The sequence below is a fragment of the Callospermophilus lateralis genome, chromosome 15 (genome assembly GCF_048772815.1).
Source record: "Callospermophilus lateralis isolate mCalLat2 chromosome 15, mCalLat2.hap1, whole genome shotgun sequence".
NCBI lineage: Eukaryota > Metazoa > Chordata > Mammalia > Rodentia > Sciuridae > Callospermophilus > Callospermophilus lateralis.
Genome location: NC_135319.1, coordinates 32,661,325 through 32,681,112, shown reverse-complemented (window position 1 = coordinate 32,681,112; position 19,788 = coordinate 32,661,325). Strand labels below are relative to the sequence as shown.

The 19,788-nt window shown below is 31.6% G+C and overlaps 1 protein-coding gene across 1 annotated transcript in view; it reads right to left on the bottom strand.

Annotated features, from left to right (window-relative positions):
- Phyhipl (phytanoyl-CoA 2-hydroxylase interacting protein like) overlaps positions 1 to 19,788 on the bottom strand; it is a 56,277-nt gene that overhangs the window by 15,689 nt on the left and 20,800 nt on the right. Inside the window, exons 2-3 of the mRNA XM_076835056.1 lie at positions 1,296 to 1,492; positions 82 to 256 (exon numbers count right to left, since the gene is read on the bottom strand). Of these exons, the coding sequence (XP_076691171.1) occupies positions 82 to 256; positions 1,296 to 1,492 (372 nt within the window). The remainder of the gene's footprint in view (positions 1 to 81; positions 257 to 1,295; positions 1,493 to 19,788) is intronic.

The window sequence follows — 19,788 nt, the reverse complement described above, 5'->3', positions numbered from 1 at the left end:
AAAAGAAATACTTTTTGGTAATTACCTTTCTGGAAACAAGTAACATTTTGTTTTACTTGTATTTGTATCTAGTCTTCTTACCTGCTGTGCAGAATTCTATAATTTCACTCCATTCAGATACAACATAATCACCATCAACTTGTTTTGAGGCAGTCTGCACTGCTACCGTATATTCAGTTCTTGGGCTCAGAAACCAGTGTCCACGGACAGTCATTGGCAAGGGAACAGCTTTTGCCACCAATTTTGTTGGAACATCCTAAAAAGGAAAAAAGGAAGAATAGTAACAAAAAAGAAGGGAAGGAAGGGAAAGGATAAAAAGGAAGGAAATAAGAAAGGTGGGAGGGAGGGAAGGGTGTTCAAGTGTAACTTTAGTCACTTATAAACAACAGAGAGAAGAGAAACTTAAATTCCTAACTAACAAAAGAATTTACCTGTTTAAAAATACTTTACACAAAGGTGAAATTCTCTGTGGTATATTCATATATGTACACAGGAAAGTTTGGTCAGATTAATTTCACCCTTTTCCTATCCCTCTTCCCATCTCCTCAAACTCCTTCCTTTATTCCACTGATCTATCTTCTGTTTTCAAGGAAACCCCTCAGTCACCTTTTTATCCCCCCCCACCACTTATTTTGGTCTAGCTTCCACATATGAGAAAAAACACTTCACCCTTGACTTTCTGCCTCTGGGTTATTTCACTTAGCATGATATTCTCCAGTTCTAACCTTTACCAGTATATGACATCAATTCATTCTCTGGGACTAAGTAGAATTCCATTGTGTATGTGTGTGTGTATATAAAATAATGTGTGTATACACATTCACACTATGTGTGTGTGTATACAGACATACATACACACACATAGTGTGTATGTGTATACAGACATACACACACACACATAGTGTGTATGTGTATACACACATTATTTTTTTCTTTATCCATTCATCTGTTGGCTGACTCCTAGGTGGTTCCATAATGTGTGAACTGTGCTGCTACAAACACTGAAATGATGTAATGTCCATATCATCATAGTATACTGATTTCAGTTCTTTCGGATAAATATCAAAGAGTAGAATATTTAGGTCATATGGTATTTGCATTCATTTAACAATAAGCAGAGCACTTCATTTTCTTCCAAAATATATTAGAGGTACAGGGTTTTTAAATCACATACAATTTTTATTCTTCCCATTGCTAACTATATCATATGTCATTAATAGAACATTGTTCTTCTTTTAAAGTGTCCTCATACTTAGAAAGCATTTAAGATAAATAAGTCCTTGTTAGATTTTTACCTTGTGTTTAAATTTATTAGAGTTCTTGTTTTCTTTCTTGTTGAGGTCAATGAAATAGTGTGTAATTCGGTCTTTGGATTTTGAATCCATTTCCCATGAAATCTTGAAAGAGTCACATGTGATATTGCTTATTTTGATGTTATGTGGTACAGGAAGCTCTTCCATCTCTGCTATGCCACTGTCTTGTGATTTGTTACCTGCCAAAAAAAATGCATAGAATCCAATTAGTGGATTTTTCTAGCTATGAAATCTGTAGCAATGTACATATTTCTGAAAATAATTCTCTAATTACTAAATCTGGGATTTCATTTTGTTCACGAAATAATTTGAATGATAATGATCATAAAGAATGTTTTCAAGGTTGTATTATGAATAAAAAGCAGAAATGACTTAATTCTCATCATGTCTACAATTTCAATTTAGTTTCTCAATTTCTGCTTCATAGAGTAAAAACAAAAACATTGATGATTCATCTTTATAATATATGAAATATTACTCTTAAATGATTAGGTTTCTTCTGAAAATTCCCAAGAGACCATTTCCCTACATGATCAATTCTTCCCTCAAGTAGTATTGGGTGTTTCAGCTAGATGATTTCATAGAGATGTTGATAATGAAGGGTTCCAGTCAAATAAATGAAATATTTTTATAAAACTGTATGAAGTAGCAATAACAAACTATACAAATTGTTCCTCCTTTTCATTGTGGAGATATTATATAGAAATAGCATGTAACAGTTCTACTAGCATGTAATTTGTTCTACTATATAACAAATAATATTGAAGACTATTCACTTACAACTTACTGTGTTGTCAAGGATTACTCTAGGAATCTTTTCCCTGTGATATCCCGATAAATTTATTTTTGGGTGCTGAAACAATAGACCATTTCCCTACATGATCAATTCTTCCCTCAAGTAGTATTGGGTGTTTCAGCTAGATGATTTCATAGAGATGTTGATAATGAAGGGTTCCAGTCAAATAAATGAAATATTTTTATAAAACTGTATGAAGTAGCAATAACAAACTATACAAATTGTTCCTCCTTTTCATTGTGGAGATATTATATAGAAATAGCATGTAACAGTTCTACTAGCATGTAATTTGTTCTACTATATAACAAATAATATTGAAGACTATTCACTTACAACTTACTGTGTTGTCAAGGATTACTCTAGGAATCTTTTCCCTGTGATATCCCGATAAATTTATTTTTGGGTGCTGAAACAATAGATAGGTTCAAAAAGAAAACACAAAAAGATGATTGCCATGTTCACTGATATCACTAAAATCTTGAAGAACTGATCCAACATCTGGAAATTGTAGACTTTAAAGACTGTCTCTGTACTTAAAGAAATTATCACCACTTTGGCTGACAGTACAGAGCAGGACAAGACTGATGACAGGATAAAAAAAGAAAATTCAGATTCACCAAGTTTATTTCATGTATAAGAAGACATACTGGAATCAAATTCTACTCCATTTCTTCCCACATTCTCTTTCCCCAAGCTAATATAATATTCAATGCTCCCAAAGGGGAAAAAAGGAATTGATAATAATATATAAATATGGTAGGTCATATATCAATCATCTAATAATTTGTTCTTTAACAGGACAAAATATCAAACTTTAATTAACTATAATTAAAAGTAACAACAATGAAAAAAAAGTAACTTTACAGAAATACCTTCCTCTTCCAGATAAAATTGTTCTCCCTCCTCCAATTTCCATGAAAATCACTGATATAAAATGTTAGACAATTCCCAACTGTATTAAATATTTGAGCCACACTGTCTCATCTCAAATTTTACTATGATCAAAGGAAACTGATGGCAGTTGAAAACTAATTTCAAAGCAACCTAAGTTTTTCAATTTCATTTCTTAAACAATAGCCGAAAAATTCCTTTCTTCTCTTAAAAACTTCTCTCACACTTTAAGTTTCTCCAAATTCCCCCTTCAGGAAACTGTTAGAAACTCCCCTTTCATTTTCCTCCCCATCTGGTCTCATAGATAACCCAAATTTGCTTCTGGCTTAAAGCTTTTCAAAAACCAAAGGAATAGAAAAAAATCCAACTGGAATCCGTTCGTTGGAGCTAGAAAAGTCAAAGGCAATAAAATAACACCCAAACATTAGTAATTTTGTCTTATTTTTAAAATCTCACATTTCAACCTATTACTCTAACTGAAGTTATCTTTAAAACATCAGTAACATTAATGAAAAACTTTCTAGACTCAAATAGTAGAAATTTCTGTGTCTCATCTGTATTATACTACAGCCATATAATTTCACAACTCAGTGAAAAAATAATTAAAATTGTTATTTAGGATCATATGGAGAAAAATTAAAGCTCTTCCATTTGATCAATTTTAACTTAAAACTTCAGTATATAATTCTATCAAAGATATTATATATTTTCCCATTTAAATTTCCATCATCATCTTAGTTAACAATTGATATGTATTCAATAGAATGTTTTGTTTTATATATTTTTCCTATAAATGTTAAGATTTGAGAAAAGTTATTCTCTTTATTAAAATGTGGAAATCTTTGCTCAAATAATATTATCCCATTGGAGGCAATATAAAGATTTTGTTATATCAACAATCTTCATCTTTCAGCTACTTATGATAGTCCCAATTCTTAACAAAACCATTAAATACCTGCATTGCAGCTTTCTTACTTAGGTAGAGGAAGTAAATAATTTAAGTAAATTCTGTGAGTTCACATGTAACTTGCTTCTTCTTCATACTCTGTGAATCAATTTTTAACTGATAGATTTTGACATGAGGGACAGAAAACAATGATTCTGTCTATAAAATCTAATAAAACTACAGTTAGCTAACATCACACTAATATTTTTAAAAAGCCAGTAATATCTTAGTTCTATCAATCAAATATACTTCCAAATGCAGTTCTGTATCTGTATCCCCAGTAAGATTTCATCTTAAGGGTAATTATAAATACCTTTCTCTACTTTACATTCTAAATTATTCTAATATTTGTGGCTATACTTCTGATTAGTGATGTTGAATACAGAACAATGGCTTGATATACTTCTGTCTGACCAAACATGAACTTTTCTTTCTAAGCATTTCATAAGTAACTTTTTTTGAAAACTTATTACTTTTATTTTTAAAAGTAGGGCTGGGGTTGTGGCTTAATGGTAGAGTGCTTGCCTAGCATGTGTGAGGCACTGGGTTCGAATCTCAGCACCACATATAAATAAATAAGTAAAATAGAGGTCCATTAACTATTTTAAAAAGTTTTTAAAAATAGGGAAAATCAACTTGGGGCAAATCTGGGGGCACTGTCAGTCTAAAACAGAGTCAGAAATTGACAGTTTATCAAAATAATTTTATGTAGTATATAGTGTTTTGGATTGATTGGACTGAGATAAATAGATACTTTGGCAGTAATTAGGCAAACAAATTGAATAATTTTTGGTAAAATAAATGCAGGGGCAAATAAAGAACATACATTATGAATAGGAGAATCTTTTGAAAATAATACCATCACCTCAGTGGTACAAAGTTTACTCTGAAAATTTGATGGTTCTGGAAATATTTGTATTGGTTGTTGAATGATGTGAAAGTCACACAAGATTTTTACTTGTGAAGTCTGAGGTTGATCTATGTGTGATTAGAAAGAGAAGAGACAGTGCATTCCTCTTGTAAAGTTTCAGTAATCTGAATTTGAGTCACAATGTGGAATGGAAGAGTTCCTTTTACATGTTTCATTTACAGAAAGAATTGTCCTTGGGGGAAGGCATGATTTATGTTCATGACAAACTTCAACTGTTTTGAAATACCTCAGGTCACCAGTAACACATCTGCTAAATTTTTACTTTTGGGGAGCAGTGTTGAATATCCCACTGAGTTAAAAATGTTTCCTTTGGGGGCTGGGGCTACAGCTCAGTGGTAGAGCACTTGCCTCACACATGCGAGGCACTGGGTTTGATCCTCAGTACCACATAGAAATAAAGTTTTAAAAAAAGTTTCCTTTTTAACCTTAAATTATAAAAAAAAAATCTTTGAAATTCCCAATCCTTTTTGACTTTTTCTCAAAATATTTGATAATTTGAATTTCTATAAAACTTCAGCATTCTTCTCATTATAAGTCAGCCTTGTGTTTGTTTAATACCTATGTCTGTTACAATTTACAACCTAGTAGACATAAATTCAAAAACATGGAGAAATTTGTTATGAGGGGTCAGGTGATAACTTTTTTATGACTTTAAAAAAAATCCTTCTAATTAGTTATACATGATAGCAGAATGCATTCAATGCAGCCAACTGCATCTTGGGACACCACCGCCACCCCCATAACCACCTCAACACAGTAAGCTCGTAAGTAGTTTTAACAGCAGCAAATATTAAAATGCAAGATAAAAAATGCTGTGAAACTACACTAATAATTTTTTATATATAGAGCTTTACTCACTGAACTTAAATCACCTTAAAAAATGATGATCAGATGAAAAAATAGCTGTGTTAAGATACAATTCACATACCATACATTCATTCATTTAAAGCACACAATTCAGTGGCCTTTAGCAGATTCAGAGGTATGCATCCACTCCATAATCAACTATAGAAAAAATTTTAACCCCCCAAGAAACTCTATATACCTTAGTCATTATCTCTATCCATATACATATGCCCCCTTCTCTCAGGCTTAAACAACCATTGCCTTATCACTTGTCTTCACAGATTTACCTATTCTGTACATTTCACATGAATAGTATAATACCATATGTGCTCCTTTGTGACGGGCCTGTTACATCATCCCTGTTACATCATGTCTCATTTGTTTTTATTGCTAAATAATATTCCATTGTATGGATATGCCACCTGCTATTTATCTATTATCAGTTGACGTACATTGAGTTTTTCCACATTTGTGCTGCTATAAATAAGGCTCCTATGTGTACATGTATTTCAACTCTCATGGGTATATAACCTAGCAGTGGAATTGCTGCATCATATGGATAACTCTATGTTTAACTTACTGAGGAAATGACAAAACTGTTTTCTAAAACTGCTGCACCATTTGACATTCCCTTTAGCATAGTATATAAGGGTTCTTACCAACACATATAATCTATTGTTTTTATTACAGTCATCCTTTGCCCTTCCACTTTCTGACATGAGAATATACTGCTCATCTCCTCTACAGGAATTGAAGATACCATCTTGAAGCAGAAACTAGTTCTTAATGTACACTGAGGCTACTAGTGCCTTGTTTCTGAACTTTCCTGCTTTGAAAACTGTGAGAAATTAATTTCTATTATATAAATTACTCAGCCCCAAGTATTTTTATTATTTCAGCACAAGTGGCCTAAGACAATCTGTTATACTATGGTTATTTGTTACTCAATTTGCCTTACAGATAGCCAACTGAAGTCCTTCAAGATGGTTTCTATGTCCTTTAGGCATGGCCCCACAATTATTCAAGCCCTTTTCACTTTCTTTCTTTAACAAGGTGTTCTAGCTTATTTTGTACTTCTCTGCTGAAATCAACAATTTCTCTAGGAATTAGGAGTCATTTTAGAAGAGAATAGCAGTCATTGCTTCCAGGGCCTCTCAATAGCTAGAAGAGCTGGAAATACATACATATGTATATTTCTATTCTTAAATAGAATCCAACAGCAGATATTTAATTACATTCTCCCCCTTATGACATCTATAATTATTTTCAACAAAATGAAAACTGGTTCAAGTGATACATAATATATTTACTTATTTGTTTGACAAAGAATGCACTATTTCTGACTTGACATTTCACTTTACTATGTATTAACTATAACTGGTTCAATACCACTTACAATCATTTTTGTCTTTAGTCTGAGGATAAACAAATTACTGTTTTCAAAAACTTGTAAAACCTTAAAAAGTTTTTAACCTAAAAAATATTAGTAAATAATATGAATTTTGAAGGGTTGAGATTGTTTTTCTGCTTTTCATTACTTCTAAATTCATCATTAGATGGGCAGGTCGATATGTATAAATTAAATCAGTCAACAAAGAAGTGGTGGTTATTCACTTTTTCCATATTTTAGAAAATTTCATACCAAAAATAAAACATAATACAAGATTTACTCTTGAGTGTAATTATTATTCTTTAAAATTTCATTTAAATGAAAAATAAGCATTTAAAATTAAGGGATAATTAAACATAAGTTATTTTAATAACTTCCTTTACAGAGACACAGTCTGCTGAGGGAAAAATACCTCCCGTTTCCTTAAAACAACTTTAAAATATTGCAGTACTTAAAAAATGTTTTTTATTAATGCATTATAATCATATGTAATAAGTGTTGCTCACTGTGACATATTCATATATGCACATAACAATTTGCTCCATTTTATTCCCAAGTCTCTCCTCCTCCCTCAGATCCCTTTCCTCTACTCTTGTTTCTCTTGAATTCACTTTTAATTTTGGTGCATTAGACAGAGAAGTGGGATTCACCATGGTACATTCATACATAACACTGCAGTACTTTTAAATTCATGAAAGAAAACTTCAGACAGTAATAAAATTCAAATTAGTAACCACAAAGAAACTATTCTCTACAACTCTCTAAATTAAAAATACTCTTAGTAAGTAGCAATGAATATTATTGGAACGTTTAGGAAAAAAATACAAAGAATAAAAAATCACTTGTAAACTCTATACTAATAACATTTTATGCATACTATTTTATAAACGTTTTTATATGTGATAATATATTGTGAACATTTTTACATGACAAGTATTTCTAATGTTGGTGTATTCTATCTAATCAATCAATCACAATACAGGACATTTATTCTATGTAAATTTTTGATACATTTGATTATTTATCTTTGGTTCAATCCCAAGAAGTGCAATTGTGGACAATTATTAACAACAATTTGTATTTTCAACCACAGTTTTATAATACCCAGTTTTTGCACCTGAAGTCTATATTTCGTTATTTAAAGTATCCATGTGTTCTAATTGACAAAAAAGTTGAACTCTTATTTCATCTTAAAAGATCAAAAAAGCACTGAACCTAAACCTTGCACCTTCATAAAGGTTAGCTCAAACAGAAGAAAAACTGAAAACAATAAAACATTAGAAGAAAAAAAAGGCCAAAAAATCACTGAGAACTGTGATTACTAAGATTAGACAAAAAGTTCTTGGACTTAAACCAAAAGCATGAAAATGCATGATCTATAAAAGGAAAACTATTCAGATCATCTCTAACCTTGTTCTATTTGTTTTTGCCTACTTGAAGAACTTGACTACTGTTTCATAATTTCTTTTCATATGTTTAAAATTGTATTTTATTTATTTTGATAACATAGTATGAAATACATGTATTTTGTTTATTTTTATACCATACTATGAAACACAATGTATAGATACATGACAGTTATAGCTTCATGACAGTTATAGCTTCCCTGAGGATGATAGCTTTCTTCAATTAAAAAATGACTATTTTAGAATACTCAGTAAGTGTAATAATACATGGACTGCACTTGAAAATACCTTCATATTCTGCTTTATTTCAATTTACATGTAGTGAAATATCTTTGTTAATTTTACACTTTATTTTTTAAAATCTTTTGGGGCAATGTTTTTAGGTACAACTTTTGCATTTAGACAATTTAAATAATTTTGCCAATTATTAGAATTGTTTTCTTCTTGTCAATGAGAGCTTATGTTTAATAAATTCTTCTTTGTTGTTACTTAGTTTCTTTTACTATAGGGAATGTATTTTCTCTCAAATATCTTTTCCCTAGTAATTTCAAAGATATAAATCGCATTACGTATTCTACTAGAAGTTATTTTTCTTCAGCATCAAAGATGAAACAAATATCTATTGAACTTTCATATGTAGAAGAAATTGACATATTTTTACTTTTGATTTTCTAATAGTATAATATTTTAGATTCAAAATACTTTAAATTTTTATAAAAATAATTTCTTCCCATGAAAAATAATTTATAATATTTTCATTCCATTTCATAACCTTATTTACACCAATTCTTTGAACTCCATTACTTAAATAATTTTGCTACTTTGTACCAGTACTTTTAACATTACCTTTCCAATCTTTAGTTTGGTTGAAGGACATTTTCAAATCACTTTTTTTTTCTCAAGATCAGTATTTTATAAATATTTGTGTTTCTGAAAGTGTTTTCATTGTTGTCTTTGTACTTGAATAACAACATGGCAAAAATGTTATACCTAGAGAATTCTGCATTTAACCAGGTTGTTATGCAAGTACAAAGACATTCTTTTATTACCACATTGTTCCCTGGCATTGAAGATTGTTGTGAAGTTTGGGACAAACATGATTGTTTTTTCACTTTAACCTGTTTCATCCCCCTGTTTTTTACTAGGTTATTTTTAGCATTCTTACAATTCAAGGAGGTGTCTGACTTCTCCAAAAATCTATATACAATCTTTCACACCTAATCATAGACAGGAGGTTTTCCTTGCCATACTTCATGGTAGTGGGTATCCCCTCCATACCAGATTTGGTACAGTCAGTAACTTGGTACAGTCAAGGAGTCAGCCCCTCCACCTCTGCTACACATACTTACATGCACACATACACACCAACACACCAGCCATGCTCACAAGCATACTTGCATTCCAATTCCAGGTACCTCTTTTTCTTATCAGGCACCTCTACCAAGATTTTGTCATGGGGGATGGGGACACCCAAGGCAGGAGGCACTTTTCTCCACTGCTCCTTGGATATAATGGGATATAATCACCACCACCACGCCCATCTCTTGCCTAGGGTGGCTGTGTTTAAAGAAATGGAACCCTGGAGAGCTGAGCCTTTTTTGCTGCTTGACTATAATTACTGTCCAAGTAAATTAGTAAAGGTTTTGCTTGGTATTTTGATTTGTCTCTAAATCTTAATTGATCCCTTTGATAGGGGACAGACAGCTGCAACATGAGATTAAGGTAACAATTCTATAAAATGGGCCCACTCTGCTGAACCCCACATGCTTTCTTTTCCAAGAAGCAATTTACTTGCAGCCTTGCCTGGCTTAAGTGAACAGGTTATGTCATATTCCTCAGCAACCTACCTGTTACTGGCAAGAGAAATGCAGGTCCAAAATAATGTCCGATGAAAGGAGCCCAAGTTACCCTGAAGGGAGAAGCTTTTGTGACCATTTTCACAGACCAGATCCTGAAACTCAGGGAGATAAGGATAATTACTCATAACCACAGGAGGAATCTTTAAGAATTTATGGCTATGAATTCCATTAGAATTCCTCAGCATGGGCCAAAGTGACCTAGAGTTGGCATGGCATTGGGGACTTAAAAGTCTGATGTCATCTTGCCGTCAATCTAAAGTCAAGAGGTGGACCTGGGTGAGACTCTCTGGAAACTTCTCTGGAATCCCCAATAAAACTGGAGTGCAAGAGAGGGATGTTATACCTCTCCTCTCTGAGAGGAGTGTCCCCTTTCTCTTTTCCTATCCCTTCAATAAACTCATGCCTGTTACTTTGAGTGACATGTTTGAAATCTTTCTGACTTGATCACAAGAAATGGGGTTTGATGGGGAGAATGATCTTTGCGCTGCCTGAGTTTCCCAGAAGGCTGGAGTTCTGTAACACTTTTAGGATCTGATTAACACAATAATTTTTCTGTTCAATTTATTCTTATCTCTTCCTTCCTGAGTCCATAAGTATCAGTATATTCAATGTTTGTCCTCCGTATATATCATCTTCTATTTTCATCTGTCTTTTCCTTTATATTCTGAGAGAAAAAATTTCAACTGTTTCCCCATCTCTCTGATCTTTTTTCCTTCAGTGTAGTTTCCACTCTTTGCTATGAATGGAATTTGAAAATTTGTATAGCATTAATAATTATCTTATATTCTTTCTCATTCTGAATTACATCTTTTTATATATAAGTTCATTATTTAATCTTTCATGTTTTGGTTCATTAAAACCAATATTGAATTTTACTGAAAATACAAATCAGAATTTAAAAATTTAGTTGTATTATAAAAAAATCTAAAAATGTATCATTCTTCCATCTCTCATTAATAATTTTCCTTCAGCCATTTCTTTGTAGAGGCTTTTCATAGACTTCATTTTGGTTTTTCTGTATTCAGGCTTGAGGAAGAAGTCTTTCTTCAGGTCTAGCATACAACTGATAGATACTATTTAAATCTCATTTCTTATAAGAGGATTATTTTAAAGTTTTCTTATATCTTAATTTGAAGGGGATAGTTATATAAGTTTATTTTTTTTGGTTAAGAAATTTTTGTGTCTGAGAAACAAGAAAATAGTGTTATGGATAATCTCAACAAAGAAACCTCATTCAGTTTTTTCCTCTTGGTCATTCTATTAGGCACCTGTTTTCTTCTGCTAGTAATCTATCTGGTCTAAATTCCTCCTTCAGCACAATATGTAGTCAAGTTTGGATTCTTCAATTTCTGACTTCTACAGCAGAGTCTATAAAGAGATTAGCTTCCTTACCCACCAGGTGGTAGCAGAGTCCTGATTATTGTGGTCCCTAGAACACCTACTTTTCAGTAACTACTGATCTGATAGTAACAAAGGGAATTCTAAGTAAAGTTACTAGCTAGCCATCCTCTCTCCACCAAGTCAGAGAGTACTACTATAAGAATTCTTCCAAGAATTTCTCTACTATTTTCCCTATAATAACAAATGGTTTTCTGAGGAGGAAGGGGCAAGTTTTTACATACTTCTTAAACAATAGGATTCTATGAGTAAATTCCAAAACATTTCTCAGTAAATACAATGTGGGTGAAAATAAAACTTTCATTGTTAAGAAAAGTTTTTCTCTATTTTCATCTTTGCCAAGATCTTTTGAAGGTGGTATTTGATACTCGTGTTCAAAATTCCCATCTTACCTGAAGGTTTTCTAAGTTTCATTTTAAGAATACTAAGTTTTTATATAACTTTCTTTCCATCCTTTTTTTTTAATTTGAAAAATTTCTGGTAGTATTTGCTAAGTTATTCTTATGCAGCTAATTATATTATTGAACAAAAGAAAATAGTAGAGCTATAATTTTTATGTTCAGACATTCTTCTTTCTTCTAGGAAGCAAGGCCTTAGAGATCTAGCCAATACTTCTTAATCTCTTAATTCAACAGACTAGTAATTTTTTTAAAAAATTCTTTTGATTTTATGAAGAGCAAAAAGGAAATAATATGCTCTTATAATCACAATTATAATGTAATTAAATAAATTATATTTTATCCTAAAATATGGAAAAATCTCAGAATAAAAGTCCTATAAAAATCAAGTAAATTTAACTATATGAAGATCTCACTAAAATTTCTGTATCTGTTTCATTTAGCAGAAGCCAAATGTAAACTTCTCCATGGTTCGACACTAGTTTCAAGAACTGATATTTATAAACTGTCTTATATAATTTAATTCTCCTCTCTACATATAAATAAAGTAGGGCTCAGGAAGACTAAAAAAAATGACTGGAGTCAAAGAATGGGTAATTAAAAGAAATAATGCAAATCTATGCCTTTTTTTCCTCTAAGTTCATGAACTTTTTCATTACATGATGATTTCTTACAGTTTAATTTTGTGTTGGGTTTCTATTTTGAATACTGTTAGGTGAAAAGATGCTGGTAGTAAAAATCAATTAAATTAACAATTTGGGCATTTTAGGTATATTATATAAAGCATAAAATATTAGACCTTAATATCCTTGTAGTCTAACTGAACAGCTCAATAATAATTTATATTCAAAGTGTATAATTTCAAAAGGTACTGTTTTTAACTCATTAATTCATGAAGTCTAGAATTAAATAAATAAGTTTGTAATAAAAATGTTAGTCTAGACCTTTTCTGATTTTCAATCTTATTACTCATATAGGGGACATTTGGAAAAGTATGGAGATGTTTTTGAACATCACAAACTTGGAAAGGTGCCACTGACATCTAGTAAGTATGAATTATCTTCATAGGGTCAATGAATATAAGATGAGGTAATGTTAGTCAAAGGCAATTTTTAATCTACTGTATCCTTTGGTCTAATTAATATATAACTTTCCATTTTTCCTTTTTTTCTTTTCTTGGTACTAGGGATTGAACCACAGGGTACTTTGCAACAGAGCTATATTCCCAGTTATTTTTAATTTTTGTTTTGAGGCAGGGTTTCCATAACCTGTTGAGGGACTTGCTAAATTCAGGAGGCTGGCCTTGAATTTGTGATCCTACTGTCTCATCCTCCAGAGTCCATGAGATTATAGGTATGGTATACCCACCATACCCAGCTTATGCAAAACTTTTCTGATTCCCTTCAGAATGTCAGTACTGCCAGAAATATTTAATGTTTTTTCCTTTGAAAAAGAAACAATAATTGCTGAAATTAGTATTCATGTATTTTTAGTAAATCCTCCTTTAGGAGGCTATAGTTTTCTAATTTTGATGTGTTACTTGAATATAAACAATCTCTAAATTTAATCTCATGCTTCTTTCTCATACTCGCTTCCCTTTTATTTTCTTTTAACTAAATTGTGCTGCAGATCACATAACATTTCCTGTCTTTAAGGTCCCATTTAATCTAGTGCTTGGTGCATTCTGTCTTTTATTTTTATGCAACACATCACTTTTTATTGCCTCTTTTCTATAAACATAATGTAATTCAGCCCCTCTTTATGAATTATGTTTCTTTTACATTTATGTTTATAATAATTTCTAATTATCCACACATTTTTCCCTCATTGATTTCACATCCAAATCAGTAATACAGATTTTTTAAAAGCATATTTCCCCCATAACTATAGTTTCCAAATGGCATTTCACCTCAATTTTGGATCTCAAAATCTCTATTTTGTGATTATCATTCTAGGATTTATTTTAAATACAGATAGCACTACTTTTTTATTACAAAAATTTCAATTCATTTTCAGTTAAGTTTTATGAATTGCTATTTGGTTCTTCACCAAGGATACAACTACATTTATTGAAACAGCTATGAGGTTCATAAAACCTCCTGATACCAACACTGTCTCATAGCTTCTCAGTACTCCAAGTGTTTGTTAGGAGTTTCAAAAGGAGGACATGGAAATTCATCTGTCACAATATTAGGAAAATAGCTCCATAGAGAATAATTTGATATTTACATATTGAAGAAAATATTTTTTTTTTCTACGAAGATACCCTATGTGGTCAAAGCAGGTAAATATGATCATCCTCAGTCTCAGAAGCCCAATACACCAGTGGTCTAAAGTAGTTAATTTACAATGCTCATGGATTTTGGTGTTTGTGGAGTTTTATGAGAAACCAATAAAACATGTACATCTTTGTAGTGCTGACACTTCACATATAGAACTGGATTCTTAATTCACAAAAGGAAAAAATTTTTTGTCTTCAATGACATAAGAAAGTGTAAGATAAATGTTTTATACTCCTATTTATAAGCTTAGCCATATCCTATGTTAATTTCCAAGTTAAATTGTCTAATCAGTTTTAAAATGCATGTGATCTATACCCTTAAAATTGAACTGAAGCACTTTGTTTTGACCACTTTGTAGTCAACTCCTGTGAGGTCAATTCAAATCCAGAAAAAAATACATATTTGAAGTAAAATTATTGCATAAACCTACCTTAGGGAAAAAGGTATCTTGTCCACTACTGATATCAACTCAAAGTTCTTCTTTCACTTTCACTAATCTTTCTTTGTTCAGTGTATTTAGTCATATTAAAAAATTACCAACCTATAAGCAAATTCACTTAATTGACATATATGTTGGTACTTCTATGTTGTGACTAATGAGCATCAATTATCAAGTCTAAAATTTCTTCCTGCAAAAGAGTGGTCATTATACATGTAAAAATGAAAATAAGTTCTTAACTTTATTCATATATCTAATTAGCATAATTTTGTGATTTATAAAAGCAATTATGGATACAACAATTTGGGGTATTAAATAAACCAGCTGCATAAAATTTTACATATATAAAAGTAATTAGACATAACCCAATTGAGTCAAATGTATGAAAGATGATATATCATGAGCTTTGTAATGTTTTGAACAACCAATAAAAAAAATGTACAAAAAATAAAAAAAAAAATAAAAGTAATTAGAGAGCCTCATTTGAATTTCTTTTTTCCTACCTGGGCAACTAAATATAGTTTTACTGTAGAAAACATTGCAAGAGGGTATTGGGAATTAAATCAAGGAGCACTTAACCACTGAGCCACATCACCATCCCTTTTTTTTTTTGAGACAGGGCCTCACTAACTTGCTTAGGGCCTTGTTAAATTGCTGAGGCTGGCCTCAAACTTGTGATTCTCCTGTCTCAGTCTCCCAAGTGGCTGGGTTTATAGGCATGTAACACCACACCCAGCTTATAGTAGAAAACTTACTGATGAGTATTTCGTTTTTACAAACAACATTACAGAACATAAATATCAAACTATAAAGAATACCTTCCATGTGCAAGATACCAAACTACTAACACTAATTTATTCATATTTCTTTGACCTGCCACTTTTCATCATTTATTTTACATAGTACTTCCTCTTTTTTAAAGAATACATGCAGAAAACAGTCCAAATATGATGAATGGACATCAAAATGACTCTCAAAATATGCAGAATATTATTTTTCTGCATATGGTCAACACTGGCTTATTTCAGAAGCAGACTTAATATAGTAATAACACACTATCTATATCTCCCTCAAAAGAATAAATTTTGCATACAAAATTGGTAGTGCTACATTGTAATAAGATGAATCTTATGATGAGATTAATGAAGCTTAATGTTCTGGGTCTCTCATTTGCATGGTCCATTTCTATAGCCCAACAAAATTACATAATTTTTAATTAAATGTATTTTTTCTTCTATAACCCTAACCCAAGTTATATAAAGTTGAGGTGACACATTTTTTGAATAAATATGATTCTAGTCATATTTTTAATTTATTCTGTAAAATTAACTTCAAGTCTTACCTACTACTGACAACTGTGTCTGTACCGGTATATGGGGTACAAATTCGTCACTACTCTATTCTTCTATATTGTATGAGCTTTGGAATAGGGCTTTAGGATCAAGAATCTCTTTAAAAGTTTAGAGAGATTACTGAAATTATTTGTACTCAAGGGATTCACCTCAAAAATGGGGAGAATGATTTGTACTAGAAGTATTAGAAGTATTAGAAGTAAATTTACCAGGAAGCTAATGAAGCTAAATGTTAAGAGACCCTCACTTGCACTTGCTCCTGGCACTTTATTATGTATTTAAATAATTTACATTGTTTTGTAAACTAGGGCTTTACACGGTTTTTCTCAATTAGAACACCTCAAGTTGCATAAATGTAGGCACAACAAAACCTGGATTCATCCATACATTTAACAAGAATACGCAAGCCTAACATGTTCAAAAACAAGAACTGCTAGTTAATCAAAACTCCTTAGCTAAGGAACTTAGATGACTCAGAGAATTGGCACTGAGACAGTCAAGTCTGATTTCAATAAGACATACGTAAATAAGAAAAAAATTTATTTTCACTCAGAAAGTAATAATGAGTGAAAAAGAGTATAAAATTTTATCTTAGTCTAAAGTTTGCACTGGCAGCATACTTGAATCCCTGGATATAAAAGAAAAAATGTTTCTTCTAATAAGCATCATTTAAAAAAATTTCTCAAGTGAAAGTAAGAATGATGGAATGGTATTATATCTATACAGCAAAAAGTGATTTATATTCAATATTCCTTACTTTTTGGTTATGAATCATCATAAATATATTAAAGTTATCTAGATTTTATTTTTAAATTGAATGATATATAAAATATAATTCATATTTTAGGTAGATATTTCCCCTACATTTATACCTACATTTAGGTGCCATATTTTTTAAATATTTACTTTTTAGTTGTAGTTGGACAAAACACCTTTATTTTATTTTTTTATGTGATGCTGAGGACTGAACCCAGGGCCTCACACATGCTTGGTGAGTGCTCCACCATGGAGCCACAATCTCAGCCCTAGGTGCCATATTTTAAGTAGAAATTTTCCCTACATTTACTCTGTCATTGTCAAAACAATGAATTTATGCAAAATCAATTTTTAATGCAATATACATTCACAATATACTAACATCACAGGTATCAAAATGCACAGAAGCTGCTAAAACATTGCAAAAGCAAGTATTTCTTTGAAACTCAAATACGACAATTGCATATTATAGAGAAAAATTAGGAAGGTATACATTTTGTATATTTGCACTAGGAATTCAAAACTTTTGCATCTTTTTAATTAATTTTTTATTTATGTATGACAGTGGAATGCACTTCAATTCTTATTACATATATAGAGCATAATTTTCATACAAATGTTCATGTTTCATACAAATGTTCATGTTTCATACAAATGTGAATGTTCTTAAATACAAAGAACATTCACTCCAATTCGTGTTTTTATACATGTACTTTGGATAATAATGTCCATCACATTCCACTATCATTTCTAAGCCCATGTCCCCTCCCTTCCCCTCCTACCCTCTGTCCTATCTGGAGTTCATCTATTCTTCCCATCATCTCCCCTCCTTAACCCCACTATGAATCAGCCTCCTTATATCAGAGAAAACATTCGGCATTTGGTTTTTGGGGATTGGATAACTTCATTTAGCATTATCTTCTCTAACTCCATCCATTTACCTGCAAATGCCATGATTTTATTCTCTTTTATTGCTGAGTAATATTCCATTGTGTATATATGCTATATTTTTTAAATCCATTCATCTAGATTGGTTCCACAGTTTAGCTATTGTGAATTGTGCTGCTGTGTCCCTGTAGTATGCTGTTTTTAAGTCCTTTAGGTATAGACTGAGGAGAGGGATAGCTGGGTCGAATGGTGGTTCCATTCCCAATTTTCTAAGAAATTTCTATACTTCTTTTCATATTGGCTGCACCAATTTGAAAAAAACCAGCAGTGTGTGAGTGTACTTTTTTTCCCCACATCCTTGCCAACACTTATTGTTGTTTGTCTTCATAATAGCTGCCATTCTGACTGGAGTTAGATAAAATCTTAGCGTAGTTTTGATTTGCATTTCTCTAATTACTAGAGATTATTGAAGATTTTTTCATATATTTGTTGAGTGTATATCATCTTCTGAGAAGTGTCTGTTCAGGTTCTTGGCCCATTTATTGATTGGGTTGTTTTTTGGTTTTTAGCTTTTTGAGTTCTTTATATACCCTAGAGATTAGTGCTCTATCTGATGTGTGAGGGGTAAAGATTTGCTCCCAAGATGTAGGCTCTCTATTCACCTCACAGATTATTTCTTTTAACTTTTGCATCTTAAAACATAGTTTTTGTTAAAAAATTAGTCATTTTGTATTATTTCAATTTTTACTAAAATGCTTATAAACACAAGTCTACTGCATCTTAAAGTGCTTTCTTTAAAACTAAGGCTCCATTTGTATTCAGAGAACTGTTATAAAGTTGATCAGCTCACCAAAATCTATCTTCTTAAATAAAAAGATCATTTTTTATTGTCACTTCAAGTTTCCTTTAGTTATTTGAAGACTAGAAAGTGTCCAAGTTGCAAAATAAATATCTGAGAGAAGTTATTTCTGTAAAAGATAGTCTAGTATACTATTATTTGACACCTCAAGGTTATGAAAAGGCAAAAGCAGGTCTCCACGAGCAAATATACAAGTTTTAGAGACTAGAATCTCACTCCAAGAATATTAAATATTAAAAATTTGTTTTCTCAGCTAGAAGACTGACTTTCATATTCAACAGACATGCATTATTGTTCAATGCATCCATGCAGGAGGATTAAAAGATGAATCAATAAAACAGTAAATGTCATGCTTTCAAGGAACTTAAATTACAATGTAGTATTCTATATATGTGTCTGTGTGTGTGTGCATAAATGCAAATTTTTAAAGCCCCTACTTCTGCATACTCTTTTAGATAATCGTTTTCTTTGCTTCCCTTTATAATTTAACTTTTCCAAATACCTGCCAAAAGCTATCTCTATTTCTTCACCTACTATTCACTTTTAGGGGGAGTTACTATGGATGAAACCTAGGGGTGCTTTACCACTGAACAATACAGTCCTTTTTTTATTTTTAGACAGGGTCTTGCTAGGTTGCTAGGGCCTCATTAAGTTGCTGAGTCTGGCTTTGATCTTGCAATTTTCCTGCCTCAGCCTTCCTATTCACTCTTAAACACAATCAAATCTAGTTTCTATCTCTACCACTTCAACAAAAATTCTCTTGTCAAGTCACCAATAAGCTGTATGGTGGCAAAACAAATGGGCAATTTTCATTTATTTCCTGGCTTTACATCTGATGGGGTTTAAGACTGCTAACGTAAAATATGGCACCTTAGTATTGGAGGAAATGGTTAAAGCAACCTTCTCCCCTGAAGCAGGACATTAAGAATTCTCTGATCTTACTATGAAGTAAGATTTGTACTTCTATCTAGAAGTACAATTGTTATTGCTTAACACCACGGACAGAGAAGAATCTGAGCAAATCTTGCTAAGTTTCCC